The sequence below is a fragment of the Sorex araneus genome, chromosome 11 (assembly GCF_027595985.1).
Source record: "Sorex araneus isolate mSorAra2 chromosome 11, mSorAra2.pri, whole genome shotgun sequence".
Lineage (NCBI taxonomy): Eukaryota > Metazoa > Chordata > Mammalia > Eulipotyphla > Soricidae > Sorex > Sorex araneus.
The window spans coordinates 5,727,119-5,744,132 of NC_073312.1; the positions used below are offsets into that span (position 1 = coordinate 5,727,119).

The 17,014-nt window shown below is 61.4% G+C and overlaps 1 protein-coding gene across 1 annotated transcript in view; it reads right to left on the reverse strand.

Moving 5' to 3' along the window:
* Positions 1–17,014, reverse strand: part of LOC101555148 (deleted in malignant brain tumors 1 protein) — a 65,427-nt gene that overhangs the window by 12,728 nt on the left and 35,685 nt on the right. The window contains exons 11-19 of the mRNA XM_055119135.1: positions 15,853–16,000; positions 13,452–13,642; positions 11,441–11,482; positions 9,838–10,155; positions 9,752–9,784; positions 9,132–9,135; positions 8,374–8,720; positions 997–1,314; positions 742–783 (exon numbers count right to left, since the gene is read on the reverse strand). Coding sequence (XP_054975110.1) covers positions 742–783; positions 997–1,314; positions 8,374–8,720; positions 9,132–9,135; positions 9,752–9,784; positions 9,838–10,155; positions 11,441–11,482; positions 13,452–13,642; positions 15,853–16,000 — 1,443 coding nt within the window. The remainder of the gene's footprint in view (positions 1–741; positions 784–996; positions 1,315–8,373; positions 8,721–9,131; positions 9,136–9,751; positions 9,785–9,837; positions 10,156–11,440; positions 11,483–13,451; positions 13,643–15,852; positions 16,001–17,014) is intronic.

Below are 17,014 nucleotides of genomic sequence, written 5' to 3' on the forward strand. Positions count from 1 at the left end.
AGGCCACCAGGACAGGAGGAGGCCACCCAGCCTTTACAGGTCCCCCCCCAGGCCTCCCTCCCAACCGTGTGCCTGTCCCCTGCAGTTACCTTGAGGTGGAGGGGCCGACGGAAGGACCACTGTGAAAAGGAAAGTACAGTCGGGAAAGCTGACACGGTTGGGAGGACAGTCGGGGGGAAGTAGACGCAGCCGGAGGAGCAGACACACTCGGGGGAGCAGTCACAGTCGTGGGGGGCAGCAGACACAGGGAAGCTGGCACAACCCCCTCCTTCCCCCTTCCTGCCCTTCTCCCAACTTCCCTCCCTCCTTCCCCCTTCCCTGCCCTTCTCCCAACTTCCCTCCCTCCTCCTCCACTCCCTCCCTTCCCTCCCCTCCCTTCCCCTCCCTCCCCTCCCTCCCCTTCCCCCCCCCTCCCGCCTTGCCTCTTTCTGGCTAATGTGGTGGAAGCTTCTCATCCCCCCTGCCCTTTGCTCTCTGCTCGGCAGAGTTTGGGTACCACTTCCCCGGGGAAATGTGGCCCTTCCGCCTTGCCCAACCCACTCGGCCCCCGCTGGCCTCGTTTTGGAGCCTCCGGGGAGCGTGGGCCATTGCTGATGCCTGGACGTGGCCCTAGCGGTTCCAGGCCGCCCCCTGGCAGCAGGAAACGGTCAACGCTCCCCCATGTTCCTAGGGCCTGGGTCCCTGCCCCCGAGACTGACCTCCTCGCTCTGCGGGGTTTGGGGAGGTGGGCGTCGGTCCTACCTGGGGGCGCGGAGGCCAGCTCTGGAGCCCACTCCCCGGCGTCTGTGGGCAGGAAGGGGAGCTGAGTTCAGGGAAAGGAGGTAGAGCTCAGGGGAAGACAGCGTGGCGGCAGGTCCCTCGCGAGCCACGAGCTTGGCCAGGCTGGGGCCGGGCTCAGGACGCAGGACGGGGTGTGGGCCCAGCGCGTCCCTCTGCCTGCGGGGACGGTCCCGCTCCCGGCCCCTCCCCCGCCCGCCCTTCAGACAGAGCCTCGACCTGAGCAGATGACACCAGCGTCCTCGTGGTGGCCGCAGTTGTGGTCGGACCAGCCCGAGCTGGGGCACTGGCCCAGATGGGACTCGCTCCCGGAGCACTGAATGTTGTCCAGGACGATGTCGCCGGAACCAGGGCCGAAGTGGGCCTTCCCGGGGGCGGCGATGGCCCACCCGCAGCCCAGCTGCCGGCACACCACTTTGGCCTCGTTCAGGTCCCACAGGTCGTCACACACGGTGCCCCAGGCCCCGTCATGCAGCACCTCTAGGCGTCCAGAGCACCGGCCCGAGCCGTCCACCAGCCGCAGCTCCGGGCCATTATCTAAACAGAGCAAGGTGGGGGTCCGCGTTGGGAAGGGGTCCTGGGAGGCCTGCTCGTGGCTAAGGCCGAGTCCGGGGCTGTCTGACCCCCGCACGCACGCGGGAATTCGGGCCGGAGAGCGGAGCGGGCTGGCTCTCTGCCCCCTCGCCCCGGGCTGTGGACGTCGGAGCTGCAGGGCCACAGTGTCCTGGACTGTAAAATGGGGGGCACCAAGTGGCTGTGTCTCCGCGGGCTGGGGTGATGGGTCAGTGTGCCCGGTGGGTGCTCAGCAGGCTGTGGCTGGGCACTGCCACGCCCGGGGCCCCGGAAACGGGCTCCAGCTGCTATGGTGCCTGGATCCCGGCCAGTTCTTGAAGAAACGTGGATTTGTGGATTTGTATTTTGGGTTTGGGGCCACACCCGGGTGCTCACGGATTCCTCCTGGCTCTGTGGGGTGCTGAGGGGCCACTTCTGGTGGGGCTTGCGGTGCCGAGGGGCCAACCCGCAGGCCACAGGCCTGGCAAGCGTCCCGCCCGCTGTACTATTGCTCTGTCCCCCCCCCATTACCAAGGTAGATGGACTCCCCCGTGGGACCCGGGTTGCAGGGGCATCTGTGATCCAAATGGGAATCACTCCTTGGAATGCCTGAGCGTGACCCGATGACATGACCCCTTGTCCTGGGGGCGCTGGGGCCAGCCTTCCTTCCCTCACTGGCCAAGGGTCTGACCTCTCTCCTCTCCACGGCGCTGGGCCCCTCTCGGCCACACCCACCCCCTCACCTCTGCCAGCCCACCCAGCCCCCTCGCCCAGCTCTCTCTCAGCCCCTGCCTCTTCATTCCCAGTTCCCGTGGAAGCCCCCAAACGTGATCAATTTCCTTGTTCCCATCACCCCCCGCCCCATGCACCTACCGGAAATTCCACATACCCCCCCCCCCCACACACACAATGTTTGGAACACGTACAATGGCAGGGCCTCGTGTGGGGGCATGTGACTCGGAACCAAGGAATGAGCTGGGGTTCAAATCCTGCACCTGACTGAGGCGCCCCAGGGCTAGCAGCCTGCCCTGCCGGGGGGGATCAGGCACGAGGGGCTTCCTTCACAGGACGGGCCCCGCCTGGCTTCTCGGAACCTGGCTGACGGAGCCCCTGAGCACGCGAGGCCCCGCTGACGTCAGGACAGCGCGCTGGCCCCTGAGCCTGGACGGGCACCCCCACCCCCACCCGGCCTCACGGTCAAGCTAGTGCAGGGTCACTCTCGAGGCAGGGACAGCCGGGCTGGCAGAGGGAGGGCGGCCTGGAGGGTTCAGCACCCTGGCCAGTTCCCGGGGCTGCAGTACCGGATGCTGCCACCGGACCCTTCTTAGCACACAGGGTTTCTCCCCAGAAAAGGAGAGACGCTAGCTTGGACCTGAGCGACGGGACCGTGGGGAGGGCATTTGCCTTGACTGCTGTTGACCTGGGTTCGATCCCCGGCACCCCATAGGGTCCCCCAAGCACAACTAGGAGGAAGCCCTGAGCACTGTTGGGTATAGCCCAAAATTAAACAAAGACCAAAAATCAAAGGAGCAGCTTGCCCGTCCTTGCCCATTTATAGAGCTGTTCTGTTGCACAAAGGTGCACCATTGTGTGTGTGTGTGCACGTGCAAGTGTAGGTGTGTGCATAGGTGAGTGTGTAGGGGTGTGTGTACGTAGGTATGCAGGTGTGTGTCTGTACGTGCATGTGTAGGAGTGCGTGTGTACGGGTGCCTGTGTAGGAGTGTGTAGGGGGTGTGTAGGGATGCATGCAGGAGGGGGCGTGATACTGGAATAAGTCCCAGGTCTCCTGCAATCTAGCCATGCGCTTACCACTGAGCCACATCCCTGGCCCCAGTGTGGGTGTTTTTTCTTTTTGTCTTTTTTTTGGGGGGGGGTCACACCCGGCATTGCACAGGGATTACTCCTGGCTCATGCACTCAGGAATTACTCCCGGAGGTGCTTGGGGGACCCTATGGGATGCTGGGAATCAAACCCGGGTTGGCCGTGTGCAAGGCAAACACCCTCTCCTGTGTGCTATCGCTCCAGCCCCCCAGTGTGGGTGTTTTCAAAACAGAGTCCAGGCCTCTGCTAACAGGGGAGTAGTGATTAGAAAACGTTCTGTCCTTTAAAGTCTGCACGCCACGGGCGCCGCCTACCCGGCTCTCTGTCGCCCTGGGGGATGGCGTTGAACAGCGCGTAGAAGCCTGTGTTGGTGATCATGGAGTCGCTCCGGAACACCACGGTCATCATCTCTGAGGAGGAGAAGAACATCATGGCCACGGAGGCACAGAACCTGCCCATGGACAGCGCGGCGATCCTCGGGCCGTCGAAGATTTCAACCGAGTCGTAGGGGCAGCCCAGGATGTCCTCCAGCCTGGGGAGTCCACACGGAACAGGGCGGCCGGTTAGAGCGCCCGTGAAGGTGAAAGGAACAGGACATCAGGCGCTGGCAGGGCTCAGTCCCCCGGGAACCTGCGAGGAACTTTCCCAGCGCCCGGCTTCCGGATTCCCGTTTCCTCTGAGCATGTATCAGGCTCTGGCTACAGTTTAGTAACTAAGTTTCAAGTTGTCAGGTTTGGCCAATCACAAACAATAGGAAATGAAGGGACACAGCAAATTCTTTCTTACTTATGGGCCCCCCAGGAAGCTCCAGCTGTGTTTAGCCCCACCCCCACCCCCACCCCCTCGGGCTGAGGGTTTGGTGGTGGGCCCCTTGAGGTGGTGTTGGTTGGGCCCCTGGTGATCGGGGGCCACCAGGGCCAGACCCGAAGATGCTTAAGGCATGGAATGCCGGGGATTGAATTTGGGGCTTCACACACGTAGACCATGTGCTCCAACCCTTTGTGCTTGCCCCCGGCCCTGAAAAGGCATTTGCGGGAAGCACGCCCCGCATTGCTCAGGGGTCACTCCTGGCTCTGTGCTCGGGAACATTTAGAAGATGTGGAGGGGCTAGAAAAATGGCTCCGTGGCTGAGAGGCCCTGGGTTCGATCCCAGTATGGCACAAGCAAAACGAGCAAAAATGCAGAGCTCGGGACTGGAGTGGGGGCTCCTGGGTTCCGGTGAAAAACCTCTCACTGTCCGCTTAAAATTCAGGAAAGGGCAAAAGGAGAGTTGAAGAGCATCGATGTTGGGACCTCGGGGACCCCAAGGACACATCTGAAAATGGTGACACTTTTAGGAAAAATAAAACATGACAAGAAGCTTAAAGCAAGTATGCTAATGAGCCACCCTTGGTTCTTCTCAAGCCGCAGGTAACTCATGGGAGGCCGGCACAGAAAACCTCCCCAGACTTCACTGGCAAAGAACTTTTCCTTTCTTTTTTTCTTTTTGGGTCACACCTGGCAATGCACAGGGGTCATTCCTGGCTCTGCACTCAGGAATTTCTCCTGGCAGTGCTCGGGGGACCATATGGAATACTGGGAATCGAACCTGGGTTGGCCGCATGTAAGGCAAATGCCCTCCCTGCTGTGCTATCGCTCCAGCCCCTAGCAAAGGACTTTTCATCTTCTTTTGTTCTACCTCTGAATGTTACCCACTGAAAGAAATCCCTTGGGGCTGGAGCGGTAGCACAGCTGGTAGGGCGTTTGCCTTGCACCCGGCCGACCCGGGTTCGAATCCCAGCATCCCATATGGTCCCCTGAGCACCGCCAGGGGTGATTCCTGAGTGCATGAGCCAGGAGTGACCCCTGTGCATCGCCGGGTGTGACCCAAAAAGAAAAAAAAAAAGAAAAAGAAAAAGAAAAGAAATCCCTTAAGTATGGTCTTGCCAACCCGTGCTTCCAGACTTTTCTCTGAGAGAGGTGCCCTTACTTCAGGTTGGGAATCATGAGCTCGATGCGGAAGTTCTTATCCACGTGGATCTCCCACACGCACTGCACGTCGGTCGGGTAGCTTTCTGGGTACCGAGGGCTGGAAAACGAGCCCGAGGAGCTGGAAATGACCCCACCGCAGGAGTTATTGCTTCCTGGAGCGAGAGGGAGAAGGCGTTACCCGAGCGGCCCAGGAAGACAGGCCCACACCGTGACTGAGAGGGTCAGCCGCAGCCCCCCTCCCCAGGGGACAGAGGGGCAAAGGTGACCAGACAGAGCTTGAGTGATTGCCGGGCCCCGGGGAATTCGTAGGAGACGCCCGCCTCCCCCCGCCCAGTAAGGAAAGCGCTATCTGAGGTCAGCGCCCCCTTTCCTAACGGGAGAAGGGGCTTCTGCGGGGTGGGAGGGACCCGGGAACTCCGAAACGGGAGACCAGAGGTGGGGTGTGTGCACTGCAGGGTCTGGGGAGCAAGAGGGCCTAAAAATTGGGGTCCGAGGAAGCAGGGGAAAAGGAAGGGGACACTGTGGCGTGTTTGTGGAGGTGACAGCCGGCCCGTGTCCAAGGCCCACCCATGCCCACGTTAGATTCGTCGTAGCACCATGCAGATGTCCGTTCACGCTGCACTTAGCAAGGCAGAGAGGCGGCACCTCCCCCCGGACCCACGGAACCGGGGACACCCCTGCCTCGTCGGCGGGGCCCTCGCCAGGAAGCCACTTCACCTCTTACTCTCTCCTCTCACTTAGCGCTCCAGAACCTTCCGCCACCACTCCTGGGCTTTCCCGGGACAAGGGGTGACGAGGGCCCCCAGTCCTTGTCGTGGGGTGTGGGGGGTCACGCACAGGCTGACTCTGGAACCCCAGGGGCCCGGGTTTCCCAGAGTTTCCCCTCACGGCGAGGGACGGCAGGGTGCCGGGGCAGGAGGCCCTCAGGACTGGCCAGAGTCGGGGTGGCCAGCCGTCAGAGCTTCAGCTGGCCCTGCCCCCGCCTGTTCTGACCAGGAAGGAGGCTGGAGGCGAGCAGCGCCTGCATGCTCAGGCCCTGAAATCCCAGTGCCTCGTCCCCCCGTGGGAGACGAGGGCCATGGGACACACCCCCCCCCCCCACCATGGCCTTCCGCCCTCTCATCGCGCGGCCTGCCTGCAGCAGGGGAGTCGACCCCTGGCCCCGCCCCCTGCTCAGGCCGGGCCACGCCCAGGGCACCCCCAGCCTCTAAGGATTCCCCAGTCTGGGAGTTTCCGGCCCCCGTGACTAGTGTCTCTACCTGTTACGTGATCCGGAGAAACCGTGGAAAGACCTAGAAGGGGAGAGAAGAGGGACACCGGGGGGAGACAGAGTCAGACTCAGCTGCATCCCCTGAGATGTGCTTTGAGTGGAGGGAGCCCGGGCGGGGGTCCCGTGAGGGAGCCCCCTGCCCCCCGCCCCCCGCCCCAGCTCGGGGCACGTGCCCAGGGCCCCGTGACGGCCGGAGCTGTGCCACGTCCTTCCCCGGGCGCGCTCGGTCTTCCCCAGGGGGCACGGCCCTGGCTAAGTGTGACTGGCAGCTCAGGCCGGCGGGACGAGCAGCAGCCGACGGGAACAGCAGCGGCAAGCAGACGCGACGGCCGCCCGCGGTCACTCCCCTCAGCACTGAGATGCTCGGTCGGAGGCCGCGGGGCCAGGCTGGGAGGCCTCTTGGGGTGGCCCTTCAGAACCCCCGTCCACTAAGAGGCGGGAGAGAGCAGCAGAGGCGGCTGCCCTCGGGGCCACCTCTCAGAACGGGCCTCAGACACGCGTGTCGCCGGGAAGGAGACAGCTGTCACCCACAACCCTATTCAGCGCTGACGTTTGCGCCACTCGGTGGGTAAAGGACCTGGAGACAGGCTGAGCGGGTCAGCCGCCTCCCCAGAAGATGACTTTGCCACCTGCCTCAGTCTGTCCAACGCGAGGGTCCACGAAGCCCCTCTCTGCAAGGTCAGCAGGGGGCCGGACACCTCCCTGTCTTCACAGTCAGCTCTGGGTCTCGGGGACAGTGTGGTGTGGCCAGTGATGTCAGTCCAAGAACACCAGCAACTTGGGGTCAGGTTTCCCCAGCTGGTCCTGGGGCTCCCACATGGCACTGTGCGTATGCCTCAGTTTACCTCTCTGAGAAGTGGGAATGATACAAGTCCCTTCCTGAAGGGGCGATGATGCACTCTAATGAGTTATGTGCAAGAAGGCTTAGAACATGTCTGGTTCTTAGCTCTCATCAGTATTTGATACTATTATTATTATTATTATTGTTGTTGTTGTTGTTGTTATTGTTGTTGCTGCTGTTTGTGCTCAATTAGAAAAACATGGATGGGGCCGTGACAATAGTACAGCAGGTAGGGTGCTTGCCTTGTACGTGGCTGGCCAGGGCTCGATTCCCAGCACCCCCTTCGGTAGTACCCTGAGCCCTGCAGAGCCAATAGTAAGCTCCGAGCACCCCTCCGCGACACCCAGACTCCACCAAAGCATGGACATACCTGAAGGCGTGGGAGGGGCCAGGCCTTCTGCGTCTGAAAGTGAGAGAAAGGCCAGAGGTCACGCTCTTTCTGTTGGGCATGGGGGAGTGGGGTCACAGGGCACCCGGAGCATCACGGCATTCCCGGGCTCCGGGGCCCAAGACCTGGGGGAGGGCGTGCGGGAGCCACCGGGGTCAGCTCTACCCTCTACCCCTCCGCCAGGCTAGACTGGCCCTGGGTAGATGGATGGTTGGTAGCTGGACAGCTCGATGGATGGATGAATGGATGGACAAACAGACGGATGGATGGAAGGGTAGAGGGAAGGAGGTGGTGGGTGGGATGGATGACGGGACAGACAGATGGCTGGCTGGCTGGTTGGATGGATGGACAAGTGGATGGATGGCAGGATGGACAGATGGCTGGCTGGTTGGCTGGATGGACAAGTGGATGGATGGCAGGATGGACACATGGCTGGCTAGCTGGATGAATGGGCAGGTGCATGGATGTTTGGGCAGGTGGGTGAATGGGCAGATGAGTTATGGATGCGCAGATGACCTGAAGGGATGGGCAGATGAACGGAGGGAGAGATGGGTGGGCAGATGGACGGATGGCTGGGCTGATGGGCAGTGGACGGAGAGGTGGGTGTGCAGATGGATGGCTGGCAAGATCAGTGATGGGCACGACTGGGCGCTCAGGCGGATGGATGGACAAGAGTCCCAGCTGGGAGGCGTCCCTTTAGCGTGCCCTCCCCCCCCCCACACCGGGAGGGCTGCAGCAGAGGGGACAGGCCACCTGAGCAGATGACGCCGGCGTCCTCGTGGTGCCCGCAGTTGTGCTCAGACCAGCCCGAGTGGGCGCACTGGCCCAGGAAGTGCTCCAGCCCAGAGCACTGCAGGTTGTCCAGGAAGATGTTCCCAGAGCCCTGGCCGAAGTGGGCCCTGCCCAGGGCCGAGATGGCCCGGCCGCAGCCCAGCTGCCGGCACACCACCTCGGCCTCGTTCAGGTCCCACAGGTCGTCACACACGGTGCCCCAGGCCCCTTCGTAGAGGATCTCCACGCGCCCGGAGCACCGGCCTGAGCTTCCCGCCAGCCGCAGCGCCGGCCAGTCCCCTGCAGACAGAGATACGGTGTGTGAGCCCCTCGGGGGTGGGTGGACGCCCTGTCCTCCTCCTGGGGCACGTTTCCTGAGATGAGGGTGGGCTCCTCAGCCAACTTAGCTTCATTGCAATTGTATGTATTGGCTGCCTCACAGGGTCTTTGGTTTGGGGGCTGCGCCTGGGGTACTGGGCTGCTCTTGTTGACACTTGGGCACCGAGTGGGGCCACGGACAGGTCGCTTGCACAAAGTACATGTCATCTCCCGGCTCTCACATGCTCTCAGAGCGCGGCCTCACCCCCGTGCACCCCCGTCGGCCTCTGAGCCCCCACACAAGGCTCTCCTGTGCGGCAGCACCACAGGCCGGACCCCCAACGGGCCTTTCCACCACCCCCAGGCCCTGCAACCCACACGGTGGGGCCCAGAGGGTGAGCTGCTCGAGGGAACGTAAGGACGGCCCTCAGTCACCCACCTGGGTTGACGATAAACGACTCCTCGGCGTCTGTGAGTGGAGAGAAACAACACGTCGGCTTTTTTTTTTTTCATTTTTGGGTCACACCCAGCAATGCTCAGGGGTTACTCCTGGCTCTGCACTCAGGAATTACTCCTGGCGGTGCAAGGAAAACGCCCTCCCCACTGTGCTATCGCTCCAGCCCCGACACGTCAGCACTGCTCAGTGATCCCGCTCTTGTGCCCAGGGTGACAGACGAGGAAACTGGGGGTTCCCCAGGGTTCTGTCACCCCCACTCAGGCCTGTCCAGCTCTGCTCCTGCCCAGCTCCCTGGACTAGCACCGCAGAGCCGGGGAGCCCATCTAGTGCCCAATACCGCCAGGGGCTGCAGTGCCCGCCCGCCCAGTCCTGTGCCGGGGCCAGACCCCATGGGTTTGGAACCCTTATCACTGCACCCCAGACCTTCCTGCACACCCCCACCTTCTAGCCGACAGGCTCTTTCCGCAGTGCTCAGGGCACTGCACCAGCCTTTCGTGACTGTCACTCCTGTGTTAGCAAGGGATTCGCTTCCACCCCGGGGGTCTGGCCGTGTCCCCCTGACACGGAGCGCGGGTGGAACCAAGCACGTGTTTGGGGACCATGTTTGTCCCTGGCAGGCTTGGAATTCTGGGCGTGCGGGGCCACCCAGGGCCGCGGGGGAGGGCGCTCACCCGAGCAGATGACGCCGGCGTCCTCGTGGTGCCCGCAGTTGTGCTCAGACCAGCCCGAGTGGGCGCACTGGTCCAGGGAGCGCTCCACGCCGGCGCACTGCAGGTTGTCCAGGAAGATGTCCCCGGAGCCCGGGCCGAAGTGGGCCTTGCCCAGGGCGGACACGGCCCGGCCGCAGCCCAGCTGCCGGCACACCACCTCGGCCTCGTTCAGGTCCCACAGGTCGTCACACACGGTGCCCCAGGCCCCCTGGTGCAGCACCTCCACGCGCCCGGAGCACCGGCCCGAGCCGCCCACCAGCCGCAGCTCCGGCCAGTTGCCTGCAGACAGAGACGTGGTGGTCTGGGCTCTGGGGGTCCCGGGCATGTGCCAAGAGCTGCTTGGCACCCTCCCCGCCCCCGCAATCCCTGTTAGGTCAAAGTTCATGCGACCGATGGACTTCCTCGCGAGACACGGTGTTGTCCGAGAACGCACAGCCCGAGACCCCCCTTGGGTTTCTCTTTGCCCAGGCCTTGGTGCCACCCTGGGCACATGGGGTGGGGAGGGGCACCCGGCGGTGCTCAGGGCTTCCTCCTGGCTCTGCACCCGGGGAACACTCCTGGCAGACTCCAGGGACCATCTGGGGTGCCAGGGATCGAACCCGGGCCCAGAGTGTGCAAGACAAACACCCTCCTGCTGCACTGTCTCTCCAGCCCCGCGCGCCAGCCTGGCTCTGCCTGATGCGGGACGGCCCTGGCACGGGGCCTGTCGCCCTGCAAAGTGCTCTCCTGCGTGTCTGTGGGTTTGCTTGGGTTTGCTTGTTGCTGGGCCACAGCTGGCGGTGCTCAGGGCTGACTCCTGGCTCTGTGCTCAGGGCTCACTCCTGGCGGTGCTCAGCGGACCTGATGCGATGCCAGGAGGGGGGTCGAGCCTGGGCCAGCCACATACAAGGCCAGTGCCCTCCCCGGGGGACTATGGCTCCGGCCCCCGTGTTTTGAGTGAATGTCTGTGCTCCCTGTCACCCTCCTGCTGACTCAGGGACATGCGCAGAGGGTCAGGGCTTGGTTCTCACGGTGGGAGAGCTGAGAGAGGGGGAGAGGGGGCCATCGAGTCCCCTCAGGCCTCCGGGCCCCTGTTTTCTCTCTGCTCCGCTGCCGCCTCCTCTGGGGTGGAACATTCTCGTCTGGAAAGGGCTGTGAGAGGCAGGAGAGCCTCCACTTGTGGCTCAAGGGCCCTGTGGTCACTCCCGGTGGTTCTCAGCTGGGTCAGGGTTCAGTGTGAGTCCTGAGGACGTGGGACCCCCAGGACCACCAGAGCGATGCTTGAGGGCCACGCCTGGCAAAGTTTGGGGTGGGGGTCACGTGGTGCTGCAGCCCCATTCAGGTCTGGCCACAAGCCAGGCGTGGACCTTACGCCCTGTGTGATCTCTCTGGCCCAGGCATCCCCTCTGACCTGCGCTGGCCGTACGGAGAAGGGAGAACGCAGAGGCCCTCAGAGGCCGCCAGAAACACCCCTTCCCCCCCCCCCCAGGGAGTTCACCGCACCCGCAGCCCCCTTGAGAATAGCGGGGCAACTGCGGACACAGATGCCGACGGGAGCACAGTGCCAGAGGGAGAGGTCGCTTACCTGGCCTCGCTGTCACCAGCATGGGGGTGTCCGTCGGGATGGCTGTGGGGACAAGAGGGATCTTAGAAAGCCGGGAGAATGTGGGCAGGCCAGGGCGGCTGAGATCCGGTCCCCCGGCTGGCAGACTCTGGCCGGTGCTCCGGCCCTTGCCAGCTTCCTAGTAAGTGACCCCCCCCGACCCCCCAACACCCGGCTCTCTGCATGGGGCTTTGGGGGCTTCTTGGGTGGGCAGGAACCAGCAGTCATGACATGTCCCCCTGTGCCCAGGTCCTTGGAGCACGCTACTGGAATTGTGCGGGCTGAGTTGGTGTGTAATCAGGGTCCTTTGGGGGCTGTGGGGGGGGGGGAACTGGGCGCTTCCTCTGGTGCCTAACGTGCCCCGCGTGGCGGGCGCTGGCGAGGGGCGTGCTGCCGTCTGCTGGAAACAGGGAGCAGGAAGTCAAGCCAGGGAGGATGCATGTGGGTGGCCGGCCCATCTGACTCTGGGCTCCACGGCCGACCTCGAGGCCCCCGGAAGTGAGGGGACACGGGAGACGCCAGCCGGGGGCGGGGCCAGGAGCGAGGATGGGGTGACGGCACCAAGCGGGACTCACTGATTAGACGGGGCATCTGGGAAGTGGCCGCTGCAAAAGAGAAGGGCGCCTTGGTCAGTAACTGCCTCTGTCCATCACCGGCCAGCCTCCCCCTCCCCCGTACCTCCCCCGCCCCCACCGCCTGGGACAGGGACAGGGCCGCGGCCTGATGGCTGAGCCACTGAGCTCAGCAAGTCGCTCGGAGCTCACTGAAGGGGTGGGAACAGGGTATGAGGTGCAGGGCTCCGTGGGTGGGGCTGGACCCGGGGCGACCCTGAGACAGTAACTGGACCCCTCAAGCCTCCTTGTATGTTCCTTTCAGGGACGGAGGGAGAAGGGAGTTCTCATGAGGGTCAAAGGTTAAGGGCTCCAAACGCTGCCCGGTACAGGCGAGGCATTGGGTGAGGTCTCGTGGGCACCTCACTGGGAGCACTGGCACGTAGCCAGAGGCTCAACTTGGGTTGCCGCTTTGCTGCCCACCCTGTTCAAGAGATGCACACGCCCCTCACCTCTGCCCGCCCAGTTCTCACCCCAGCGGCACCCTCTCCCTGGGTCCCCGCGGACCCAAGAGCCAGTCCTTTCCCAAGTTGACACCTGTGGGCAAGTGTCAACCTCTGCCCCTCCGTGACCCTCACGAGCTTGAGCCTAGAGTCTCTCTCCTAGCACCGTCGGTGCCAGTGCAGTTTACCCTGCTCGTTCTCTCTGCCCCGTTCTAGTATATTCCACGTGGACTACAGTTTTTATTTGTGGGAGGAGGGTGCTGCTGGTGGTGACAGTGACACCTGGCAGTGCTCAGGGGTTACTCCTGGCTCTGCACTCAGGAATTATTCCTGGCAGTGCTCGGGGGACCATATGGGAGGCCAGGGATCGAACCCGGGTCAGGTGTGTGACAGCCTCCAGTTTTATGGCTCGTGGAGCGATAGCACAGCTGTAGGGTGTTTGCCTTGCATGCAGCTGACCCGGGTTCGATTCCTCCGCCCCTCTCGGAGAGCCCGGAAAGCTACTGAGAATATCCCACCCACACGGCAGAGCCTGGCAAGCTCCCCGTGGCATATTCGATATGCCAAAAATAGTAACGGCAAGTCTCACAATGGAGACATTACTGGCGCCCGCTCAAGCAAATCGATGAGCAACGGGATGAGAGGACAGTTGAGGCCCTCTTGGCTGGGACCCTGGGTCTACGCTCCACAGGCACCAATCCCCACACAGGACTAGAGCCGGGACAATCCAGAAACACTTATGTGAGACGGCAGGCACTTGGGGCCGTCCTCTGCCTCCCGAGAGCTTGCTCTGTCTCAGCTAACGCCCACAACCCAGCAGAGAGGTCAGCTTCCCCCAGTCCGCGGGAACGGGTGGAGGCACAGGTCATCTGGTGCCCGGGAAAACCGGCCCACGGCGGACACACCTCCTCCCGGGCCCTCCTCTCGGCCCCGTCTCACCTTTGGCCGCGGAATAGTAGTAAGCGACGAAGTTCTTCCCGATGTTGTTGAAGCTCCGGAAGTAGATGAGGGTCATGATGTTGGAGGTCGAGGCGTATTTGAGGTAGGAGCCGGCGCAGGTCTTCGCGATGGACTTGGTGGAGGAGGGCGGCCCGTCCAGGATTTCGAAGTACTCATTGGTGCAGTCGAGGCTGGAGAGCAACACAGGGATGCTCTGAGCCCAGGCATGGAGGCTAGCAGGGATTTGTCAGGCTAAGCGTGTAACCCCATCAACGGCCAACATCCAGAGGCTATAAAACCAAGCTCCTGGAAGACATCTTATAGCCTAGTTCTCCCTCTCGGAGAACCTGGCAAGCTACCGAGAGTTTCCTGCCCGCATGGGAGAGCCTAGCAAGCTCCCTGGGTGTATTCATATGCCAAAACCAGTAACAATGATGGGTCTCATTCCCCTGGCCCTGAAAGAGCCTCCAATGCGGCACCGTTGGGAAGGACGAGTAAAGAGAGGCTGCCAAAATCTCAGGGTTAGGACGAATGGAGACATTACTGAGACTGCTCAAGAAAATCGACGATCAACGGGAAGATGATGATGATGATGATGATGATGAAGTATGGAGCTAAGGCGCCTTGGGGGCTGGCAGAAAAGCAACTGGTTTAGTTTGCTCAATACAATGTTTCCTAAGCAGTATTGATTTAGGAAACCTGAAGGACCATGGCACCTGTGTGTGTGTGCATGTGTGTGTCTGTGTGTGCATGTGTATCTGTGTGTGCGTGTACATGTGTGTCTTTGTTTTTTGAAATGGATGGAAAAGCTGCAAAACAGAATCTGAGCAAAAGATGATGTGACCAGCAGGTGTGGACCGTGGGGTGGTAGCTTCCAGCTCTGGGCTGGGAGGGGGACACAGTGAAACTTTCTCATCTGGGGACAAAAATACATATGGTGTATTCCGTATGCCAAACACAGTAACAACAAGTCTCACAATGGAGATGTTACTGGTGCCCGCTGGAGCAAATCGATGAACAACAGGACTACAGTGCTACTTATATATTTATTTGGGCTTTTGGGGTCACATCTGGTGATGTTCAGGGGTTACTCCTGTTTCTGCCTTTGAGGGTCACTCCTGGTGGTGCTCAGGGGACCAGATGGGATGCCGGGCATGGAACCTGGGTCAGCCGCGTGCAAGGCAAGCGCCCTCCCCACTGTGCGATGGCTCGGCCCCCAGGAAGATCTTAGAGGTGAGATCCAGCCCTCCCTGCGTGCTGTGAGGAGGTGGGAGAGAGGAGTGTCTGTCAGCTGTCCCGGCACCCGCCACGTGGATTCCTTTAATCCTGCTGTTTCTCTCTCAGAGCCGGTGCAGCAGGGAGAGGAGAGAGGCGACGAGGCCCTGGGTGTCCTTGTGCCGAGGTCTGGGCAGCCTGGCAAACCGGAGGGACGGCCAGGGCAGGGCCAGGGAAACCAAGGCCCTTGCCTGGAGGCTCAGTGGTCAGCTCCAAGGTCCAGCCATTGTACATTTACGACTCACGCCAGAGACACTTAGAGCAGAGGGAAGAGAAGGACAGTCCATGCAAAGTCCTGCCTACACATGTCCGGAGGCCCCTTCCTTTAACGGCGAAAGCCCGGAAGAAACTCAGCTGCGTAGCAGAGGGAGGAAAGCTAACTCTGACCCCCACAAATGGGAGAATTCCCAGCAGTGAAAAAGGGGCAGACTATTGTCTCACGGGCTTTATGGTGGATGGGGAAAATCTGGTTGAAAAGGAAACATACAGTAAGATTTCACTGATATACTAGTCTCAAAAAATTGACGGAAAATACAGAGGAGAGATTGTTGGGGCCAGGGCAGAACCAGGAGGAGTGGTGGCAGGTACAAAGAGTGAAGCATGGTTTAAGGGTGTGGAGATGACTCAGCTGGGACCCAGGAGGCTGGCATGGGGAGGCCCTTTGTCCAGCACCACTGCATGACCCTTGGCACAGTGTAACCCCGTGTGGGCACCCCCAGACACTGCTACAATGATAACCATTTTTTGAGAAGAAAAAGTGTTTCTTGGAAGTGTTTTGGGTCTCAATTGTGGGTGACCTGAGTGTATGCACGGTGTGTGTAAGTGAACACACACACGTGTACGTGGAAACTATAGACACGGAAGGGGCCTGGGGGCTGATGAATGGGGCCACTGTGTCAGCCTCTGGCGTGAGTCTGATTTTATTGTTAAGGAAGCGGCCCCCGCTGGGGGAACCTGGACTTCTTTGCGTTATCTCTGTAACTACCTCTGTGCTTAGAACCAAAATCTCAAACTCAGCATTTCAGGAGGCACGGAGGACCCACGCCCTCCGTGAAGCATCACGCGTGGGCCTCGCTGTCCGGCATGTGACTGTGTGACACGCCTCGCCAGCAAACCGCGCACTTACTTGAGGTATGGAAACGCCAGCAAGATATGGTCGGACGCGTTGGCCTTGATCTGCCACACGCAGGTCACGTTGTCGTGCATTTCGTTCTTGGGGGGGTTCCTGATGGAGCCCGATGAGTTCGTAATGACGCCGCCACACGGAAACTTCCCTGCTCGGGGGAGGGCCAGGGAAAGCCCAGGGTTTCAAGGCCTGACTCGCTCCTTCTGCGACGCACACTTCGCTTTCCTCTGTCCTCGCCCTCACGGTTTATTGCCTTACGGGCATCGTGAGGGATGAGTCAGAGCCAGAGTCGCCAAGACAAGTCTTGTCCACAGGGGAAATCAAGGCCTCCAGGCCTCTGCGGTTGGAGGCGCCTCTAAGTCCCCCTGGGAAAGCTACAATGGCCTGGGCAAGCGCCACTGGACAGCCAGTCCCCCTGCTGGCCCCCGAGTTGCGGGTTCCGTGGCGTGGAGCTTTGTGCTTTTTTTTTTTTTTTTTTTTTTGCTTTTTGGGTCACACCCAGCAATGCTCAGGGGTTACTCCTGGCTCATACACTCAGGAATTACTCCTGGCGGTGCTTGGGGGACCATATGGGATGCCGGGGATCGAACCCGGGTCGGCCGCATGCAAGGCAAACGCCCTACCCGCTGTGCTATCGCTCCGGCCCCAGCTTTGTGCTTTAGATCACGGTTGATGAGTGGCTCCAGCTGCCCAGTCAAGGCTGAGTCTGGGCCCCTCTGTGCTCGGCCAGGCTGCCTCCACCTTCCTTAGTGACTGATTAAGCTGACACTCTCCCAAGCCCACGGCGGAGTGGAGGGAGGTCGCCCTACAGACACCCGCCCTCTGGTGCTGAGGACATTTACTGGCTCCGCTTGGCCCCTTCGCCCCCCGCCCCCCACATGTTTGTTTTCTCATCGGTTTGTCTCCTGTGCGCTGCATGTCTGTCTGTCCAGCAGTTCATCTACAGCGAGAGGCAAGGCCCAGGGCTCTGGGCCTGCCCTGGCCCTGACTGTCACCTGACTCCAGGTTTCAGGATTGTCCTAGTCCTTGGACCCCAAGTGGAGCTATGACAAGCTCCGGGGAACCCTAGGGAGCAAACACCATAGCGGTGACAGAGGGGCGGGGAGAAAGATGACAAAGACAGGCTGGAGGAGGCCTGAGGCTCTCAGGAAGGAGCAGGGTG